The 23,460-nt window shown below is 35.5% G+C and overlaps 1 protein-coding gene across 1 annotated transcript in view; it reads right to left on the bottom strand.

Annotated features, from left to right (window-relative positions):
* Positions 1 to 8,538: 8,538 nt before the first annotated feature.
* Positions 8,539 to 23,460, bottom strand: part of LOC136392015 (membrane cofactor protein-like) — an 86,349-nt gene continuing 71,427 nt past the window's right edge. The window contains exons 9-10 of the mRNA XM_066364005.1: positions 9,543 to 9,574; positions 8,539 to 8,680 (exon numbers count right to left, since the gene is read on the bottom strand). Coding sequence (XP_066220102.1) covers positions 8,663 to 8,680; positions 9,543 to 9,574 — 50 coding nt within the window. The 3' untranslated portion in view covers positions 8,539 to 8,662. The remainder of the gene's footprint in view (positions 8,681 to 9,542; positions 9,575 to 23,460) is intronic.

Below are 23,460 nucleotides of genomic sequence, written 5' to 3' on the forward strand. Positions count from 1 at the left end.
AAAAACCCCGAATAGCCAAAGCAATCCTAAAGAAAAAGAATGAAGCTGGGGGCATTACAATACCTGACTTCAAACTATATTATAGCGCCACGATAATCAAAACAGCATAGTATTGGCAGAAAAATAGACACTCAGACCAATGGAACAGAATAGAAAGTCCAGAAATAAAACCATATATAGACATTTAAAAGTCTGAATTTCGAGAGTAATGGCAGGGTAGGAAGCGATACCGATAAATCTCCCCCAAAACTCAACAAGATCTTCAACCAGAAACAGAAAAACCTATACTTGGAGCCTCCAGATGCTTCGCAATACACCCGAAGGTATGGTCGAGTGAAAAATTGGCTAAATATATAACCAAATCCCGAAGGAAATAGGGAGTAAGAAGTGCTCCACCTTCCTCACTAACCTAAACAGGGCGGCTTTCTCTGGTAACTGTGAATATAGAAACTGAGGCGGGCAAAGGGGGTGAATAGATCCAGGCCGTGACACAAACGGCCAAACCAGGCTGTGGCACGGAGATCCAAGCCGAGGAAAATCTGATCCTGTGGCAACCCGGGCAATACAAGCTAACACTCGCGCCAAACCCAAACAAAGAAAGACAAGCAGAGCGGCCATTTTACCCGGTCTCCTGGTCTGTGCGCAGTTAGTGGGCGAGAATTTCTTCCTAGGCCCCGAGAGTGGGTGCCCGTGTTGCCCCACGGAGAGGCAGGGTCAGAGGCCTTTCTGTGGGCCGAGGGCAGAGTCTCTGGGCAGCCCCAGCGCCCTGGGAAAGCCACGCACAGGAGGGAGTGAGAACTAATTCCAACGTTGGAGATTGTCCGTGTTGGAGGGTGTTTCACTCAGAGGGAAACGCGGCCGGCCTCATATCCTGGTTTGCGCGCGCAGATAAGGAGTGAGCGATTCCTCCGAGTGCCTCGGCAGTGCGCGCCCGTGTTATTGCACAGAGGTGCAGAGTCAGGGGCCTTTGTGTGGGCCAAAGCGGAATCTCGGGCCGCCCCAGCACCTTCCAAAAGCCGTGCACGGGGACGGAGCGAGACTCAATTCCAATGCTGCAACTTTTCCCTGTGGTTGGGGGTTTCACTCAGAGCATGAGACTGCTGGCCGGATATCCTGGTCGCAGACAGTGAGTGAGAGTTTCCTCCAAGCGCCCCGGAAGTGGGCGCCCGCTTGTGTTACCGGACAGAGTGGCAGAGCCAGAGGTCTTTGAGTGGGCGGAAAGCCCGCCTGATTATGCTAGCAGCTCTGACTGACTGAGCCTTACCCAGAGCCCTGTGCTGAGTGGAAATAGAGTGGGGAGTTGCCAGCTCTTTGAGCCTCTTACTATCCAGGCAGAGGCAGCAGCAACCCCATAGCTGGATTCTCAGGCTACTAATTGAGGAAGGAAAGACTAGGAGAAAGGCTCCAGGAACACGGACTCTCTCACTGTTGGAGCCTATAAATGCTAATGAGCTTCGACTGCCAACGAGACTAAAGCACAATACATGACATTGCCATAGAGACTTATCAACTGCAAACCTCTACCTGAGCGTGCCAAAGGGGCAGAACCCGGGGTACAGAGTCACCGACCAGGAAGAGGGAGAGAAAAGAAAAAGCAAGAAGATAACCTCTCAAAATCAAGAATAATCTGCAGACTTTATAACCTATCCCATTTTATTATATTTGTTCATTTGTTTCTCTTATCTTCATTCTTGATACTTTTTTTTCCTCCTCCAATTTGGCCGATTAACTCTCTACCGGTCTTACTCTCTCCTCTCCTTGAACTACACTACCCATAAGTGTTACATCTGCCATTATCTTTTCTTTCCTCTTCCTTTCTCTCTATGAGGGTTGCACTCCAAAACCCTTAACTCTCTCTCTCTCTCTCCTTTCTTTTTTCTTCTTTTAGTGGTTCCCTCTTTTTTTTTCTCTCTCTCTTTCTTTCTCCCTCTATATTAGTTTCTTCCTTTCTCCTTTACATCTCCTCTCATTCAAACCTCAATAACAAACAAATTATCTTATCTGGGACTCAAACTTATGTTTGTGGCATTTTGGGGGGTTTTTACTTCACCTTTTTAACTCACTAGCAGTGCTCCCATCCCTGGCTCTCCATATTATCTAGTTCTTGTTCCACTAAATACAATAGTAATTTTTTAATTTGTCCCCTCATTTTTCCGTTTTCCTCTTATTCCTCTCATCATAACGCTTAGACAACCAACACCTAAAAGCAAATCATTTTATTCTTGACCCAAATTTTTTCCTTATTTGTTTTTTGTGGGTCCATACGCTCTTTTTTTTTTTTTTTTTTTTTGCCCCTTTATTACTTTTCCCCAATTCAGGCCCTCCATCACAGGCATTGTTTGTTATAATTCACAGTCCACCACAAGATTTTCTCAAGAAAGAGGGAGAGGAGAGGAGAGGAAAAAAGGAGGGGGGAATAATTTCCTTTTTTTTAAAATTTTTATTTTATTTTAATTTTCTTTATTTCATTATTAATTCTTTTTTAAAAAAACAACTCTTCGATTTTTTATTATTTTTATTATTTTTTTAACTTTTTATTCTTTATTAAATCTCATTAATACTATCAACAAAACCACCCTCAGATGCCATTAAGGAAGAGAAAATCGAATATCATGGATACAAAAGAAAGAGAGGTAATACAGCTAGATGAGGAAAAATCTATGGAGAAAGAATTTAATATATTGGAAACCTTGGAGCTAAATGACAGAGAATTCAAGATAGAAATCCTAAAAATCCTCCGAGATATACAAGAAAACACAGAAAGGCAATTTAGGGAGCTCAGAAAACAACTCAATGAACACAAAGAATATATGTCCAAGGAAATTGAAACTATAAAAACAAATCAAACAGAGATGAAAAACTCAATTCACGAGCTGAAAAACGAAGTAACAAGCTTAGCTAATAGAACAGGCCAGATAGAAGAGAGGATTAGTGAAATAGAAGACAAGCAACTTGAGGCACAACAGAGAGAAGAAGAAAGAGACTCAAAAATTAAAAAAAATGAGATAGCCCTACAAGAATTATCTGACTCCATCAAAAAGGATAACATAAGAATAATAGGTATATCAGAGGGAGAAGAGAGAGAAAATGGAATGGAGAACATACTCAAACAAATAATAGATGAGAACTTCCCAAGCCTGTGGAAAGAACTAAAGCCTCAAGTTCAAGAAGCAAACAGAACTCCGAGTTTTCTTAACCCCAACAAATCTACTCCAAGGCATATCATAATGAAATTGACACAAACCAACAGCAAAGAAAAAATTCTCAAGGCAGCCAGGGAAAAGAAGAATACAACATATAAAGGAAGTCCCATTAGATTATCATCAGATTTCTCAGCAGAAACTCTACAAGCTAGAAGAGAGTGGACCCCAATATTTAAAGTCCTGAAAGAGAGGAACTTTCAGCCACGAATACTATACCCATCAAAGCTATCCTTCAAATATGAAGGAGAAATAAAAACATTCACAGATACAGAAAAGATGAGGGAATTTATCATCAGAAAACCCCCACTCCAGGAATTACTAAAGGGGGTTCTCCAATCAGATACAAAGAACAAAAAAAAAAACAGAGCCACAAGTAAAAGCTCCAAGAAGAACACAATAAAACCAAATTTAAACTGTGACAACAACAAAAAGAAAGAGGGGGAGAAGATGGAGATTAACAGTAGCAAAGGATGATGGAGTGCAAAAGTACTCACAAAATAGTTCGCTACAATGAACAGGGTAGGGACCCTTTTCATTATTCAAAGGTAACCACCATTGAAAAAACCACCACAGAAGCACATGAGATAAAAAACCATATATATATATAGTCAAATAATTTTTGATAAAGAGGCCAAGAACATACAATGTAGAAAAGAAAGCCTCTTCAATAAATGGTGCTGGGAAAACTGGAAAGCCACATGCAAAAGAATGAAACTGGACTACAGTTTGTCCCCCTGTACTAAAATTAACTCAAAATGGATCAAAGATCTAAACATAAGACCTGAAACAATAAAGTACATAGAAGAAGACATAGGTACTAAACTCATGGATCTGGGTTTTAAAGAGCATTTTATGAATTTGACTCCAATGGCAAGAGAAGTGAAGGGAAAAATTAATGAATGGGACTACATCAGACTAAGAAGTTTTTGCTCAGCAAGAGAAACTGATAACAAAATAAACAGAAAGCCAACTAAATGGGAAATGATATTTTCAAACAACAGCTCAGATAAGGGCCTAATATCCAAAATATACAAAGAACTCATAAAACTCAACAACAAACAAACAAACAATCCAATAAAAAAATGGGAAGAGGACATGAACAGACACTTCTCCCAGGAAGTAGTACAAATGGCCAACAGATATATGAAAAGATGCTCATCTTCTTTAGTTATTAGAGAAATGCAAATCAAAACTGCAATGAGATACCACCTCACACCTGTTAGATTAAGCTATTATTAACAAGACAGGTAATAGCAAATGTTGGAGAGGCTGTGGAGAAAAAGGAACCCTCATACACTGTTGATGGGAATGTAAAGTAGTACAACCATTATGGAATAAAGTATGGTGGTTCCTCAAAAAACTGAAAATAGAACTACCTTATGACCCAGCAATCCCTCTACTCAGAGATATACCCCCAAAACTCAGAAACATTGATACGTAAAGACACATGCAGCCCCATGTTCATTGCAGCATTGGTCACAGTGGCCAGGACATGGAAACAACCAAAAAGCCCGTCAATAGATGACTGGATAAAGAAGATGTGGCACATATACACTATGGAATACTACTCAGCCATAAGAAATGATGACATTGGATCATCTACAGCAAAATGGTGGGATCTTGATAACATTATACGAAGTGAAATAAGTAAATCAGAAAAAACCAGGAACTGCATTATTCCATACGTAGGTGGGACATAATAGTGAAACTAAGAGATATTGATAAGAGTGTGGTGGTTACGGGGGGAGGGGGGAAAGGGAGAGGGAAAGGGGGAGGGGGAGGGGCACAAAGAAAACTAGATAGAAGGTGACAGAGGACAATCTGACATTGGGTGATGGGTATGCAACATAATTGAAAGACAAGATAACCTGGACTTGTTGATCTTTGAATATATGTAACCTGATTTATTGATGTTGCCCCATTAAAAAAATAAAATTATAATTAAAAAAATGAATAAATGAAACAAATTGCCAACAAATTGAAAAATATTGTTAAAAAGCATTTTTACCCTATTTACTGTAAAACAATTTTCCAATAATATTTTTAGTTTAGGAGTCAAAATTGCTCAGTAAACTGGCCGTAACAGACAGATTAAAACTAATAGTACTGGCCATTGTGTTTGTCACAGCAAATACTTCTGAGACGCCCACCCAGTGTCAGAACTATGTGTTACATTTGGATATTTGAATAGTTCTCTTTATGGGGGGGGGGGGAAGGTCAGCAGTTGTGGTATTCAGCCAGTTCTCACAGGTTTGGCAGAACTGATACCTAAAATTTGTTGAGTTCAGTGGACCGGTTAAAATAGCACTTGTAATCAGGGTCTCTCTAAGATGAGGACCTCGGCTGCCTAATGTGGAAATCACAAATTTACACTCCTTACTCTTTTTTAACTTTCATCTGAACACAGTGTATTCTCAGCAGCCCTAGTAATGTTCATTTCATCCATAGGTGGAAAAATCTGATAGAACTATGCTTGTAATACTTATTAATTCATTTCATGAAACTCATTATACCTTTGATGGAATACACATTTTAATTCCCTTCTACAGTGAAAAGATGGTTCAGGATAAATCGCACAGTCGATGATGCTTGGTATTAGGGCAGAGAACTGCTTGTTAAATTACTTGAATCCCATCACTTGGGGGCAGCACTGTGAACCACCACTGGCAAGGACTGCACTTGTACTAGAGCAACTGCCTGAGGACTACTGTGGGCCTGATGTAATAATTGGGCCTGTCCCTGAATTCTCCTAGACCCTTATATTTTCCTGTGTTTTGAAGTCCATTTATTTTATTTTCTGTAGTAGTACAAATTTTTTCTACAAAGAATTTTTTTTTTTAATTTTTAAAAATATTTTTTATTGATTTTTAGAGAGAAGGGAGAGAGAGAGAAAGAGAGACAGAGAGACAGAAGGGGGAGGAGCAGGAAGCATCAACTCCGATATGTGTCTTGACCAGGCAAGCCCAAGGTTTCGAACCGGCAACCTCCGTGTTCCAGGTCGACGCTTTATCCCACTGCGCCACCACAGGTCTGGCCTACAGATACATTTTTATATAGAAATACAATCAACAAAGGAGATAATAATCATTAATATAAATTTATAGAAACATTTATTTTATAAAACAATGATTCTATTTGAAGACAATGATGATATAAAATTGAATTTCTTTTTTTAAATGTTTTATTTTATTGATTTTAGAGAGAGGAAGTTAGAGAGAGATAGAGAAACAGGAATATTGTCCCTGGATGTGCCCTGACTGGGGATTGAACCAGCACCTTCTGTGCTTCGGGACGATACCCTAAGCAACCAAACTCTCTGGCCAGGCCTAAAGCTGAATTTCTAATCACAGTTACTTTCCATTAACTTCAGCATTCATTAAATTGATAGCAAGAGTTTCAGCATAGCTAGAGTGTTTGATTTAAACTTGTATTAAAAAACTTATAAGTATTTTGATGCACTAATTTGTATGTGTGTGTTTGTGTATGTGTGAGAGAGAGATAAAGAAACAGAGAAGCAGAGGAAGGGGAAGGGAAAGAGATGAGAAGCATCAACTAGTAGTTGCAGCGCTTTCGTTGTTCATTGATTGCTTTCTCATATGCGCCTTGACCAGGGGGCTCCAGCCAAGCTGCTGATCTCTTGCTCAAGCCTGAGATCTTGGGCTCGGGGTTGCACCTTGTGCTTCCAGGCGATGACCTTTGGGCTCAAGCAAGAGATCATGTGATCATGCCTCTTGATCCCATGCTCAAGTCAGTGACCCTATGCTCAAGTTGGTGAGCCCGGGCTCATCTGAATACACACTGATGTTTTAAGCAAAGAAAGTGAGAAACACAAAGTATTTTGTTTTCTTTTTTTTAGAAGTTATTTTTTCCGGAACCTTTAGGAATTGTAAAAATAATCCACCAAGATAATTTCCTGCTGAGACAGCTGTGTATATGTTATTTTAAAAATATATTGTACTACAAATAGAGTAATATGTATATTGTGTATTCTACAATATAAGATTTAAGATTCAAGTGAAGGAATTGTGAATATTTAAAAGAGAACCAATAATATAAAAAAGTTTGATTTTATTATTATTAAATTTAATGCAGTGACATTGATAAATCAGGGTACATATGTTGAGAGAAAACATCTCCAGCTTATTTTGACATTTGATTATGCAGCATACCCCTCACCCGAAGTCAAATTGTCTTCTATCACCTTCTATCTGGTTTTCTTTGTGCCCCTCCCCTTCCCCACCCCCTCTCTCTCCTTCCTCGCCCCATCCCCCCCCAAACCCCCCTCTGTTACCATCACATTCTTGTCCATGTCTCTGAGTCTCATTTTTATGTCCCATCTATGTATGGATTCATATAGTCCTTAGGTTTTTCTGATTTACTTGTTTCACATCGTATAATGTTTTCAAGGTCCGTCCATGTTATTGTAAATGATCTGATGTCATCATTAAAAAATTTTTGAGCTTTTTATGCTTGAAGAATGTACTTTTATTACATAGCCCAAACCCAAAAATTAATATAAAAGAATAATATATTATAAATCCAAAAATATAAAACATCTTAAAAATATTAATTTTATTTCAAAGCTATCTCCAAAATGACAGGCAAAACAAATTGCTGGCAATCCAATATTTTAATCTTGGTCTATGCTCCGGATTTATTTTAAATCTTTTATTACATTGTAAACTATTTTATTAAAATTTAAGTGTGATGTTTACAAATCTTATTCTCCTTAGGAGATATATATTTGTACATTTTTCTACCCTAAATTCTCCCTTTTCCATTTTTATAAATTAACAAGGCAGATTAAATTAATGAAGTGCCTTGGTAATTGGCCCATTGCAGCAACTTTAAGTTTAACACAGTAAATTAATAGAACATAAGAAGAAAGTCAAATAGTGTTGCTTTTAATTCTCCAGTATGACATGTATAAATAACAACTCTAAATAAAAAATAAAACAAATTGGGTATTTGAGCAAGACACCTATATAGTATCTTACAGCTACTTGAGTTATTCAAACACGGCTTTCTCCTAAAAATGACAGTGAACAGAATTGTCAAAGTCTCCACAGTGAACAATTTTAAATTCAGTCCCGGACACCAATGCGCTGTAGAAATAGGATATACCTGGGGTGAGAAAAGCCCCATAATGATCCATAATATTCTGAAGAACTTAACCTCAAACCCCACAGAAAGTTTTCTTACAGTCGTAATAGCTAAAGCAACTCTGCACAGATTGCTCTTGTTATAATGATAGTAAAAGTAGGTAAAAATATTTTTAGTAAGGAAATGCAATTCTGACAGCACACTCACACAGGCACAGTTTTTAACAACACGATATAGAATGCAAAGAAAATCTGCATGAAAGTATGTCAAGAAGGAAAACCACCAATATGTTCAAGAAACATGTTTAATTAATACATTCTTCATGACATGAAGACATTTGTACACACAGGTTCCAACTACTGCAATGCCAGGAACTACAAGAAAGCAGAAAACAAATGACATACTACTCTAAAATATAATTATCTAGTTTCAAAATCTAGCAGAAGACACTAATATTGATTACATTTCAGTGTCCAGGAATGCTATTTTATTTAAGCACATATATTGAATACATTTATATTCCATCTGGATACTTCACTGTCTAAATGCCATTCCCTAGAATCACTTAAAGAACCTTCAGGCCTGATCAGGCGGTGGCACAGTGGATAGAGCACCGGACTGGGATGCAGAGAATCCAGGTTTGAGACCCCAAGGTCGCCAGCTTGAACGTGGGCTCATCTAGCTTGAGCACAAAAGCTCACTAGCTTGGACCCAAGGTCGCTGGCTCGAGCAAGGGGTTACTCAGTCTACTGATGTGCGGTCAAAGCACATACGAGAAAGCAATCAATGCACAACTAAGGTGTTACAACAAAAAACTGATAATTGATGTTTCTCATCTTTCTCTGTTCCTGTCTGTCTGTCCCTATCTATCCCTCTGTCTGACTCTCTCTCTGTCCCTGTAAAAAAAAAAAAAACCCAAAAAACTTCAATAAGCCAGAGAAGAGTTCTTACTTAATTTAGAATATTACTCAAAACATATTTGGGATGCAATCTCATATGACCAATCACCTTGAAAAAAAATGTTATTTAGGATTTGTTACTAAGTGGACATTTAGAATATAAATAAATACATAATCACCAACACAAGGTTGAATATCATACAAAGGTCTGGTATTTCTAGATTAGTTTACTTTATTTTAAGCTATAAAAAATAGAAACTAATCAACTCATTAAAAATGTACTTCTTCACATTAATACTTTGATTTAAGTATCATCCACGTTGGGGACACTACGTACCATAAGAACAGTCAAAGCTGTGAGTCGGCCACCTGAGGAAAAAAATCAGTTTGAATAATTGAGCACATGTGTATCTCCAGAGAGAAGATTCACTTTAATTTTGATCAGATCATCTATAAACTACAGCAAAGAAAAAGTTTATCAATCTAGTTTCTGCTAGTGATTCCAGCTCATTTTGATCCCAGAACCCTTCTCATCTGATTCCAGGCTTAGAGTCTAACTTGTGAAATGCTTAATAGGAGCCTCACTTGTCAAGGTTTTGTGCTCAGTCACCACATCCAATTATAAAAATTAGAATTATTTAAAAAATTAAAAAATTAATGTAAAAATTAGAATTCATTAGATTAGAGGAAATTCATTTTAAGAATGTGTTATCTTATTATAGTGCATTTAGTATTCAGTCTATCATTCTTATGACTTGTTAGCAATTTCATTTATATTATTCCACTAGAGTGAGTCTGTGGACTAAGTTGTAAATAAAGTTCTATTAATTGGTTACATAGACACATTTTGCAATGTCATAAACAATATGTTATCATCAATCCTTCTTCATGCACCCCACCCCCAAATTAAGACACGGTCTTAATTTCCAATACCAAGAACATTCTAAGAATGCAAATGAAACACCAGGATACATGGATAAATTACACATAGAAACTCAAACATGCATTTCTGACTATCCAGAGAGCAATAAATAATACCAGGAAATCTTAATTCTTAGAAATGTCAGGTAGTATTATCTCTGCTTCTAAGCTGCCATAATTTTTATTATATTTCTACAAGTCAAAACATACAATATTATGATTTCTTCTGATTTTTTTCTTTTATAAAAAGTTATCAGATGTTTATTGTCTTAACATGACTTCAGATTTACTGGCACAATGAGAGTTTAACCAGAGTATTCAGAGATAAAATAGAGCAGCCCTAAGGTGCATTTTATAAAAAGATTAACCTTACTAAAGTAGTCTAATGTAAATAAAAGTACTACATATTTTTCTTCATTTATTCATCAAACATCCTTGTATTTCATTCAACTATCACAATTATACCCTATCATTTCCTTTAGTATATATTGTGTGAACCTTGTGAGCCTACATAAAGTGTGCTCCACCAGCCTTTTTAGGACAAATACTAACCCAATTTATGTGTATATAATGTATGAATAGAAAAACTTGATTTATAAGTTGCCAATACAAAATAACACTGTCACCTGCAAAGCAGTTTTATGTATTTTAACCTCCATATAAACACAGCAATTGAGAAAGCCACTTCATCCTATTACGAATTTCAATTTGAGGCACCCTTAAAAACTGTATTAGTTACATGTGTCTAGTCCTACTCCTGCTTATATTTGTCATGTTATCTGTACTCTTAAAATAAGCACACATGTCATTATCACATTTTTGACAGGTTGTTTATCTAAGTACGGATAATTGAAATATGGTATTTCCACTTAGAACTCTAAGGTCTCATCAGGGAGGGGTATAAAAACCAAAATAATTTCTATATCTTTACCTAAATACTCAAATTGTTCAGCTGATGATGTGGAATGTCCTAAAAAGAAGAAAAAAAAAATAGAAATAATGTTAAAAAGAAGTAAAAAATAGTAAAGCTCATAGACCCCCAAATTAATAGGTTTTCATCTTTGCCTTTTTACAGAATCTCACATAATGTTATTTTCTTTACATAAATTATGTTAATGTTTCTCATTTAAAGTATTATCATAAAATATTATAAATTTATATTTAATGTCATAAGTCTTCTTCTCCAGTAAAATTTCCTGTGACAATATTCTGTGGTACAGCATGCAAATTTATCATTAGTGTGTTGTCAATAATAGCCTATGGATTAAAAGAAATTCTACTTATAATTAATAGATACAGAAAGGCTTAATAAATGATGTAGAGGTTATTCTGTAATACAGTGAAATTTCAACATAATCAGGCCCATTTATGAAAAACCCATAGCTAACATCATGCTTAATGTTGAAAGACTGAAAGTTTTCCCCTTAAGATCAGGACAAGATAGGATGACCATGTTTGCCATTTCTATTCAATATAATAGTGAAAGTTACAATTAGAGAATCAGGCAAGAAAAAAAGCATCCAAATTAGGAAGTAAGAAATAATTTATCTCTGTTCTATATGACATGATTTTTCGAAGTACAAAACTGTAAAGATTATACTCATATGCAGGCACTCACATCTTTCACCTGTTGCAACTAATAAATACATTTTATTAAAGTTACAGGCTACAGAATTGACAAGTAAAAATCAGATGCATTTCTATACAGTAACAATGAGCAAATCAAATAAAAGTGTAAAAGAAAAAACACAGTTTAGTTACAATAGGATCAAAAAGAGTAAACTACTTAGGAAGAAAACTTAACCAAGTTGCTGAAAGACTCCTACACTGGCAACTATAAAACACTGCTGAAAGAAACAGAAGATAATATAAATAAATGAAAAGACATCCTTTGTTCATACATTTGAAGACCTTATATAGTAAAGATGTTAAACTACACAAAGCAATCTACAGATTATACACAACCCACATCAACATCTTGAATATACATTTTGCAAAAATAGGAAAATCTATATGTAATTCATATGAGATCTCAGGGACCAGAAATAGCCAAGACAATCTTAAAATGGAAGAGCAGAGTTGAAAAAACTCACATTACCTGATTTTAAATGTACTCAAAAGCTACAGTAATCAAAACATAGTGGTATAGGCAGAAATACAGACACACCAACGGAATAGAATACAGAGCCCACCAATAAAGCTTCACATATATGGTCAAATGATTGAATGAAAGGGTGCAAAGAGCATTACATTGGGAAAGACCAATCTTTCAACAAATGGTTCTTGGAAAACTGGATATGTACATACAATCCATGAAGTTTGATCCTTATCTTACATCATATACAGAAATGAATTCAAAATGGGTCAAAGAACTAAATAAGAGCTAAAACTATAACACTCTTAGAAAAACACATAGAGGACAAGCTTCATGATGATAAGTGTGACAATGATTTCTTGGGTGTGGCACCAAAACCCCAAGTGACAGAGAAAAACATAGATAAATTGGACTTCACCAAATTTATAAACAATTATCAATAGAGTGAAAAGGCAATCCATAGATTAAAAGAAAACACCAGCAAAGAATACATCTGATAAGGAATTAATATCCAAAATGCATAATGAACTCCTAAAACTTAGTAATGGAAAAACCCCCAAACAAAAATGTGCAAAGGACATGAATAGATATTTCCCCAAAGGAGATATACAAAACACCAAGAAGCACAGGAAACATGACCATTAATCAATAAAAACCACAATGCAAATAAAAACCACAGTGAGATACATTAGGATGGCTAGTATCAAAAACAGGAAATAACATGTGTTGGTAAAGAGGTAGAGAAATTGGACTTTGTGCATCACTGGTGGAAATATCAAATGATGCAGTTACTATGGAGACCATGTGGCTGTTCCTCAAAAAGTAAACAGAGAATACCCACGTAACCCTGCAGCTCTACTCCTAGGTGTGTACCCCAAATTGAATACAGGCCTCAAACAGGTCCTAAAATGCCAATATTCAGAGAAGCATATTCAGAATAGCCAAAAGTTTAAACAACCCACATGTCTATCATCAGTGAATGGATAATAATGTGGTATATACAAACAATGGAATATTACTCAGTCATGAAAAAGAATAGAGTTCTGATACATGCTACAGGGTAGATGAACCTCGAAAGCCTTACACTAAGTGAAATAAGCCAGAAGTGATTGCAGTTCTGTGAGGTTCTTAAGGTAGTCAATTCCCAGGAAATTAAATAACAATTATCAGGGTTGGGTGGGGGCCGGGGCAGATGTAAAATTGTTGTTTAATGTGTATAATGTTTCAGTTGTAGTTTTGGATGTACAGAAGTGATGGCTGCACAACAGTGGGAATGTACTTAATGCCCCTGACATGTACCTATGAAATGGTTAAATAGTAAAAATAAAATGAAAGTTGATCTGTAAAAATTAGCATAGAAAGTGGCTTGAGCATTTCTGAAAAAGCAGTGCTCTGACTGATATTAAAACATATCACAGCAGTACAAAAAAGTATAAAAGATGTGGTGTAGGCAGAGTTCAAGGGAAGAGAGACAAGAAGAACACCTATGAATTTAATGTATGATAAAAACTGGCACTTCAAGCAGTTGGAGAGAAGACAGAAAGTGTACATACCAACGTCAGATGTAACAATGATTTAAGTGCAAAGAATGCAATAAGGACACGTGGTTGAAATTTTTATATGATTTCAGCATGGGGATGAACTCCAGTTTTTATAATAAAGACTGAATACACATAGCCACTAAAAAGAGAAACTGATACATCTAACTACCTATTAATTTAAAATTTCTGCACATATAAATATCATGGATAGAAAATGTTAAATAAATATGGTATATATTGAAGCCATCATTAAAAGTGTTGAAATAAGCCCTAGCAGGTTGGCTCAGTGAGGGAGCGTTGGTCTGGTGTGCGGGAGTCTCGGGTTCGCTTCCCAGCCAGGGCACACAGGAGAGGTGCCCGTCTGCTTCTCCACCCCTCCCCCTCTCCTTCATCTCTGTCTCTCTCTTCCCCTCCTGCAGCCAACACTCCATTGGAGCAGAGTTGGCTCGGGTGCTGAGGATGGCTCTGTGGCCTCTGTGTCGAGTGCTAGAGTGACTCTGGTTGCAATGGAGCGACGCCACAGATGGGCAGAGCTTCGTCCCCCTGGTGGGCGTGCCGGGTGGATTCTGGTCAGGTGCTTGCGGAAGTTGGTCTGGCTGCCTCCCAGTTTCCAACTAAGAAAGAATACCAAAAAAAAAAAAAAATGTGGAATAAATGTAAATATAATCCCAATATAAGATAGTAAATGGAAAATATGACAGTTTAGAAAAATATGAACAGCACGATTCCATTTTTGGTTACTGACAACAAAAAAGAACACTGAAATATGTGTATGTATATGCATACAAGAATATTAATGTACAGAAGCAGATAAAAAGACACTTAAACTATTGAGTGATATTTTTTAAGTGCGAGGAGGGGAAATTGTGTGACAACTCCCATATACACTCCTACTGGGATCCACTCATCAATTCTTGTCTGGGGCTGATGCTCCATTACTGAGCTATTTTTAGCACCTAAGGCCAACACTGGAACCAACCAGCTATCCTCAGTACTGAGGGTCCACGCTTGAACCAAGTGAGCCACTGGTTGCAGGACAGGAAGAGGAAGAGAAAAAAAGAAGAGGAAGAGGGAGAGGTGAAAAGAGGGAGAGGGAGGAGAAGAGAAGGGCATAGTTTCTTCTCTTGTATACCCTAAAAGGGAATTGAACCTTGGACATCCATATGCCAGACCAACACTCCATGCACTGAGCCTACCAGCCAGAGCTACTATTAAGATATTAACTCAGATAATGAATTAGAGAAAAAGACAATATTTTGCTCTGTATATTTTTATAATATTTTAATTTTTATGAATTTATATTTGTGCACTACTTGCATAATTAAAAATTATATAAACTATATCCAAACATATAAACTCTTAAAAATATACTCACTAAAATATAAGGCAATGAAAACTAGTTACAATGTTCACTTCATGTTAAAAGGGTTTTGAAATTTTAATGAATTCTATCAAATCAACGAAAAAACATTTTAGAAACCTAATTAAAAAATGAGTGAAGAACAAGAATAAATAAAAGTGGGCCAAAACAAGTTTAACTTCATTTATAATTAAATAAGTGCTAATTTGCACATAAAATTACTTTCATCACCTTATGAAGTTATTAACAATATGAATAGGATAAAGAGTTACTGGACCTGGTTTAGTTGTTTTTGGAACAGTAGGCTTGACACCTGGAAACATGAAATTGATTCCATTTACCAACAATACAAAATTAGGGATTTAATTTGATTTTTACCTTTTAAAAAAGTTTAATTATTTCTGTAAATGAAAAATACACATGCTTCCCTATCTTTACAATTCCTCTTCTGGGAGTTACCCTAAATATAAATATATATCTATACAAGTACATATGGATTTTGCATAAGACTGTTTTGTATTCTACAATGGAAATTCAGAAATTAAGTAATAAAAATCATAAAAATAATGTATTCAAAATGAACATGTATCTCTAAGAAAGTAACTGTCCAATTTGTATCATACTACATATTTTTAATCCTTTGGTTTTCTGCTTAGTATTTCACTGTTTTCCACACTAGAACAATTATATCTACCTTATCATCATTAAATGGTACTACGGATTTGTTTTGTTTAGTTTTCTCTAACCGATAAAAGATATTTGACAGTCACGTGAGGAATTTTAATTTTTGATAATTAAGAAAAGATCCCTGTAGTTTATCGTTTTTATAAACATTTCCTCACAATTCTCTCTTCTTTGAAACACTAAAAGGAAGTTTCAGTGTTTTATAAATCCTTTATGATACAGTTATGGTTAACTCATTTAAAAGAGCAGATCAACAAACCCGGTATCCCACAGTGCATATGCTCATGAGGACCATGTGAGTAAACACGGGTGGGTCGATGAATGTAAACTTCACATGCAATCTTAATGTATCTGTCCACCAAAAGCCACCTGTTTCCTCACAATACATTCATTTTTACCCATCACCTTATGACATTATTAACAATATGAATAGAATAAAGAGTTACTGGACCTGGTTTGCTTGAAACTGGAGTTGTGTCTGGAACAGTAGGCATAACTCCTGGAAACATGGAATTGATTACATTTAATAACAATACAAAATTAGAGATTTAATTTGATTTATCTTTTTAAAAAAAGATTATTTCTCTAAATGGAAAACACATTTATTTTCTTATCTTTACAATTTCCCTTCTTGGAAGTTAGCTAAATATATATCTATACAAGTACATATTAATTTTACCTAAGAATGTTTTGGATTCTAGAATGGAAATCCAGAAATTAAGTAATAAAAATCATAAAAATAATGTATTCAAAATAAACATATGTATCTCTAAGAAACTAACTGTCCAATTTATATCATACTACATACGTTCTATTATTTTATTTTCTGTTTAATACTTCACAGTTTTTCATATTAAAACAATGATATCTATCCTGTCATCATTCTATGTTACTATGGACCCTTTTTCCATAGTCTTTCCTAAATGATGATAAAATATGATTGATAGTCTAATGAGGAATTTTGATTTTTGATTTTAAGAAAAGAACCCTGTAGTTTATCGTCCTTATATACATTTCCTCACAATCCTCTCTTCTTTGAAACACTAGAAATATCTGTTCTTTTATAAATCCTTTATGAAATACTTACTGTTAATTCTTTTGAAAGAGCATATTAACAAACCCAGTATCCCACAGTGCATGTGCTCACTAGGACCATGTGAGTAAACACAGGTGAGTCAATGAATTTAAATGTCACAAGAATCTTAATGTATCAGTCCACCAAAAAAGCATTAGTTTCCCTCCAAAACCTTATAACACGCAACTAAAGTACTCTAGGAAGCTACCAGTTTCCAGGTATAGAGGAATTATATAAAGGTGTTGTAATTACCATGTTAATTAGATGGTAACTCCCCTTATTCCTTTAAAATATTAGGACAACAGAAAATATACAAACAAACAAGAGCTAGTCATTTAAATTTGAGATCAATACCCTTATGTTTAACAGGAAACTAAGTCCAAAGAAATGATGTTAGTATAATAAGGAGAGCCAAACTAAAACCTTGTGTGAGGTCTGCTCAGGCTAAGCTCTTCCCAATACAGTCCCCTCTTGTCCACATGGAACAAGATACTCATCCCTGCCCGGGAAACTGGATAATACTGAATCATATTATATATGATGTTTTTATTGTATATACACATTTATAATAAAGTTTAATTCATAAATTTGGGAAGATAAGTGATAAACAACTACTAATAAAATGGAATAATTATAATAATATCCTATAATAAAAATATGTGATATTCTCAGAATATCATATTGCATTGCACGCTCCCTCCTCCTAGTGATGATGTGAGATGATACGGTGCCCACATGATGCAAAGTGAGGTGAATACACTGAGCCAAGGGATGATTCTCGTCTTAGGTGGGAAATAGTGGGACAGTGTGAGAAGTCATCATGCCACTCAGAATGGCAAGTAACTTATACTTATGAATTACTCTTTCCTGTTATTTGCATTAAATATTTTCACACCAGATTTGCAGGCAATTGAAACTACAGAAAGTGAAACCACGGATAAGTTGTGACTGCTGTATAGCTCTTGCCCCTTGTTCCTGCGAAATCAAAGAGAAGCCAGAGATTGGAATACAGAAAAATAATTCCATCCACCATGTAAAAATAATCTCCAAAGCAGAGCAGCTGATGAGTAGTCCATCCATGAAGTCCTCCATTTCACTTCAATAAATAAGGACTTTTCCTGTCGTTCTTTTGATGTGAAATTTACTTTCTATTGCCAGAAAGAAAGTTCAGTAAAGAGAAAAAGGCTAATTACATGAGGCAGGGAGAGGTGGGGTCTTGTTCTAGGACAGCAGAGATTTCCCAGTTTAAAAGGTACTACATAGAAAGAATAAAACCGATTGCGGTCCATGAAATAAAACATCATCCTGGATCACAAAGATAACTTGTAAAGGTGTCAACAGATCATTTTAAAAATAATAAAATAGCAATGTTGGTGACATAGAAAACATATGTGTTAAAAATCATTAGCCATGGCCAGTCCTCTTCACTAATATTAACTGCAGTGATGCTGTAAATTAGATATGAGCTTCCTAGCTTCCTATAGGTCAGGTGCTGTGCTAAGTGCTCGAAATACACTCCATTTTAACTTTACTATTAAGCAATGATGAAGGAATTACATCATTTTATAAGTAAGTAAACACCTTACAGGTTTATATTACTTGTCCAAGTTTGTTCTAATGTCTGCAGACCACGGCAGAAAGTTTTAGAACCACAAAGTATAACAACTAGAATGGCTATATGTTCTTTGTCCTTTGTTACTAAAAGTGACAAATGGGTGCAAATCATCAGATATTTAAAGAATGTAAAAAATCAGGAGCCATTTATGAATTTTGAAAAATATGAGCAGACAGTTACTAAACCTGAGACACTGAAATTGTAGGTTTTACGCTGGGAGGTATTGACATAGAACAAAATGATGAAAACAAGATGAACTACTTGGTAATTATTACTTTTGAAAATTTATATAAATCTTGCCTTTAGATTTCTGACTTTTTTAGGTATAAATTCCAGGGCTTCAATTTACTCTGATAAATGATTGTGATCCATTGTTACACATGAGAAACACCAAACAACAGCAATTTAGACACCATTGTGATGTACATAATGTGCTAAGGCTCTATGAAATAAGTTATGTCATATATTTGTCATGAAAATTAATATGAGAGAGATAATTACTAACACTGCTACTTCATGAAAATCCCATGTCATTGATATTGGTTGTCAAAGAAATAAGATCTAAAGAAAAAAGAGAAAAAGATCCTTTGTACCTTTAGTACACTTTGGCAGCCCAGGCTCCCAAGTACTGTTAGCTCCACACACAACAGTTCTGCTGCCTTCAAGGAGAAATCCCTGCAGGCATTCAAGTGTAACTCTCATTTTGTAGGAATATTTTGTTCCAGTTACTGACCCAGTTTTTCCATTCTTGATTACTGGATACAGACATTTGACCACTGAAAAGCAGAGAAATTCCAGAATTAATGCAAGGCTGCTTTAACACAGGAAAGAAATCAAGTACAAAACAGTAATTTCCCCTGGAACACAGAGACAAGGACCCGAAGGCGGGATGTTAACCTTTTATAAAAATATTTTGTGTATTTTAATTCCAAATAAAGAGATATAATCTTTTCTCCCATAGAATGGACTGTCGTTATAGATTATTGGTTTTCTATATTTTTCCATTACTGACAAGTTTTGTTAAAGGTCTGACTACCATGGACAATATTCAAGTAAGGTCAAATATAACTTTTGATGCTGTTTACTTCTAGGATTTGTTTCTAAATAAAAATCCATGTTGACACTGATTTAGTACACTGACCTTTCTGAAGGCAGGAAAGAGTCTTCTAATAAGGTAATACTTGAGCTCAAGTGTAAAAGTTGGAGAGAAGCTAGCCATACAAAGATATGGAAATAGAATTCATCATGTCTCAACAGCATGCAGGACTGGGATGTTCAAGAAAAAGAAAGGCCAGTGGAAGTAGGGCTGTCGTTTCCAAACATTTTGTACTGGAACTCAGAGATCAAAAATCACACTGTAAATTGTAATCTCATAACCTGGGATAAAGTTAAAACTTATATTTAGCCTTTGCACCCATATACTCTGGTATCTCCTGTTCTGCTCCACATCTTAGGAAGTAAAATGCTGGTCATGACCCTCCAGATTGATTTCAGGATCCACAACGGGTGCCAGAATTTGGGGAAAATCACAGACTAAACAAAACACAGCAAAACACTGGCTGGGATTTAGATTAAATCTGAGCCACAGACAAGGGCCCACAATGCACAGTGTTTTAAGCCAGGAGAGTGCTCTTCCTCCCTGCCTGGGGATCTGAATTTCCATCAGGCATCATTTCCCTTCAGCCTGAAGAACTTCGTTTAAGCAATTCTTGTAGTTCAGGTAGGGCAGTGACAATTCTGTTAGCTTTTATTTCAGAATGCTTATTTTGTTTTGGTTTTTGAGAGAGAGAGAGAGAGAGACAGACAGACAGACATGGAGGGAGAGAGCATGGGTGGAGAGAGATAAGAAGCATCAACTCATAATTGCTTCACTGTAGTTGTTTATTGATTTCTTTTCATACTTGACCAGGGGCTCAAGCCAAGCCAGTGACCTTTGGGATCAAGCTATTGTCCTTGGGATCATGTTGATGATTTCACACTCAAGCTGGTGACTCACACTCAAGTTGGTGACTCACACTCAAGTTGGCAAGATCATGCTCTAGATCGGTGTTTCCCAGCGTGGGGCCCACACCCCACAGGGGGGCAATTCGATAGTTAAGGGGGGCAATTTGAAAATGGACTCGACACAACTTTAATTCTTTCTCCCCGGGCCATTTAAATGCACTGCTAGACATCGGTGCCAAATTTAACAAAGAATGCAATTCTTAAATAATTGTGGTAAATAATTATTAAGTATAATTTTGTTTGATGAGATCAAAATATCAACTAGGTGATTGGCGTCATCAAGTAAACTTTGTCCTGGGTTCACCGTGGAGCATGCCGTCTGCCTCGGGGAACCCCGGACGTTTTAAAAACTCGCTAAACAACGCAGTTATTCTCACCTAATTGGCCCATCGCAACTTCTGTAGTGTTTCACAATATTCAGTTGGTGTTAATTTGAAATAAGTGTCAGTCAAAACTGCTGTAAAAGCTCGTTGATTTAATAAATATACATGTATATATTGTATAGATATAATTGGTAAGTATTTGATTTTATTTTTATCAATATTAAACTCTTTATTAAGTACTTCTTGCATTGGGGCTAGAAAGCACTAATATTTTATAAATATTATTGGGGCTATAATAGTGCATGCACGACAATTTTAATTTTAGAAGCATAACTTTCCAGAAAATTTTGTCAAGTGGAAAAAATATAGATACCTTTTGATTTGCAGTAGTAGTGTAGTAAATGTGTTATATACATTTAAATAAATATGAATTTTTAGTATACGTTTACTCTATGTCACATTGAATATATTTTAACACATATTTTAATATTAGTTTTTAATTGATCTTATTTTTATTATAGCCCATAGTAAAATGAGTGGTGCAAACAAGAAAAAAACTCGTCAGTATTCAGAGAAATATTTAAAATTTGGGTTCATACCCGCTGTTCACGATGAGCGGATTCTTTTTTGTCTTTTATGCCAGCAATGCTTGACCAACGAATTAATGAAATGAGGTCGGCTTGAGGCGCATTTGAAGGCGAAACATAGTGCTCATATTAATTCAGATTTGAGCTACTTTAAAACTTTAAAGAAAAATTTTGAAAGAGGAACAACATTAAAGTCTCTATTTACTGCTCATACTTCAACTAATAATCGTGTTCTTGAGGCTAGTTATCAAATTTCTTTATTCATCGCTAAAACTGGAGAAAATCACACTATAGGAGAGAATTTAATAAAACCATCAATATCAGCATTTCTTAAAACGGTTCTTGAAAAAGATGACGAAGATGTAAAAGCCATGCCACTCAGTAACAATTCTGTTAGCAGAATAATAGACGAAATGAGTGAGGATATTGAAAAACAACTTATTGAAAAGTTGAAAACAAGAAAATTCTCCTTGCAAATGGATGAATCAACTTTGAGAGACAGTGAGGCAGTATTGATAACTTACATAAGATATATTGATAAAGGACATTTTGCTGAAGAAATGTTGTTCTGTAAAAGATTAGAAAGCACCACTACCTCCAAAGATATATATAATAAGCTAAAAAACTACTTAGATGTCAATGATATACCAATGAAAAATATAACATCTTGTGCTGCAGATGGTGCTCCCAATATGATGGGCAAGAAAAATGGCTGCTTAAAATTGATGAAAGATACGAATCCAGAAATGATTCTCGTGCATTGTGTTATTCATAGGGAAAACTTGGTAGCTAAAAACATCTTGCCTGTTCTGAATGAAGTATTACATACAGTAATAAAGTGTGTTAATGCTATTAAAGCTAGTGCCAAATGTGAGCGTCTTTTCAAGCTATTTTGTGAAGAACAAAATGAAGACCATGTGAGACTTTTACTTCATACTGAAGTAAGATGGCTATCTAAAGGAAACTGTTTGAAAAGATTTATGAAACTGTTTGATACTCTTAGTGATTTTTTAAGTGACAAACCTGAAATGAAGTATCTGTTAACAATAGATGGTAAAGCATTTGTGAGTTATTTAGCTGATATCTTTGAAAAACTAAATATATTAAATAAGCAACTTCAAGGAACAAATAAAACTCTTGTCGATGCAAAAGCAAAGATATTTGGTGTCATTACCAATATTGAGTTCTGTCAGAAACATATTAACAACAAAAACTTTAAACAGTTTCATTGGTTCCAAAAATGTGAAGTAACTGATACCGCTTTACTTGTTATTGTCAATCATTTGAATATTCTATTGGCTGATTTAAAAGAAAGATTTTCTGATTTAAAACAAATTGATTTCCCAACATGGATGATGCAGCCAATGTTAGTGGATTTGTCTGATATATCAAATATGCAGTATCAAGAAGAACTCGCAGAATTGCAAAATGATGAGTCAGTTAAAGCTTTATTTAATATCAAAGGAGCGATGGCATGGCTTTGTGAGGAAACAGAAATCAAATACCCAAATTCAACCAAATGTGCAAGAAAACTATTGCTACCATTTCCATCTTCATTTTTAGCTGAATGTGGATTTAGTGCTGTAAATGATTTACTGGTAAAAAAAAGAAATCGGCTGAATATAACACAACATGGAGACTTGAGACTAAAGCTAACCAAATTGGAACCTAATATAAAATCTCTGTGCAGCAAGCATCAAGCGCAAGGATCACACTAAATTAAAATAATAAATTAATATAGAAAAATCTGTATTAAAATTATTTGGAATTTAAATTTCTGTTTTTCATTATATGTTTTGAAATTTCACTTACTGTTTTGTTAACAATTTCATAGTGATTTCTTCCTAGAACCTATCATTTATGTTTATTAAGTGAACAAATCAAATTTTAATGTTAAAAATTATGTATGTTACATGGGGGGGGGACATAAAAATTTTAGAAAGGTTAAGGTGGGGCATGGCACAAAAAAGGTTGGGAAACACTGCTCTAGATGGTGAGGTTTTGAACCGGGAACCTCAACATCCTGGTTAGATGCTCTATCACTGTGCCA

Source organism: Saccopteryx leptura, chromosome 2 (genome assembly GCF_036850995.1).
Source record: "Saccopteryx leptura isolate mSacLep1 chromosome 2, mSacLep1_pri_phased_curated, whole genome shotgun sequence".
Lineage (NCBI taxonomy): Eukaryota > Metazoa > Chordata > Mammalia > Chiroptera > Emballonuridae > Saccopteryx > Saccopteryx leptura.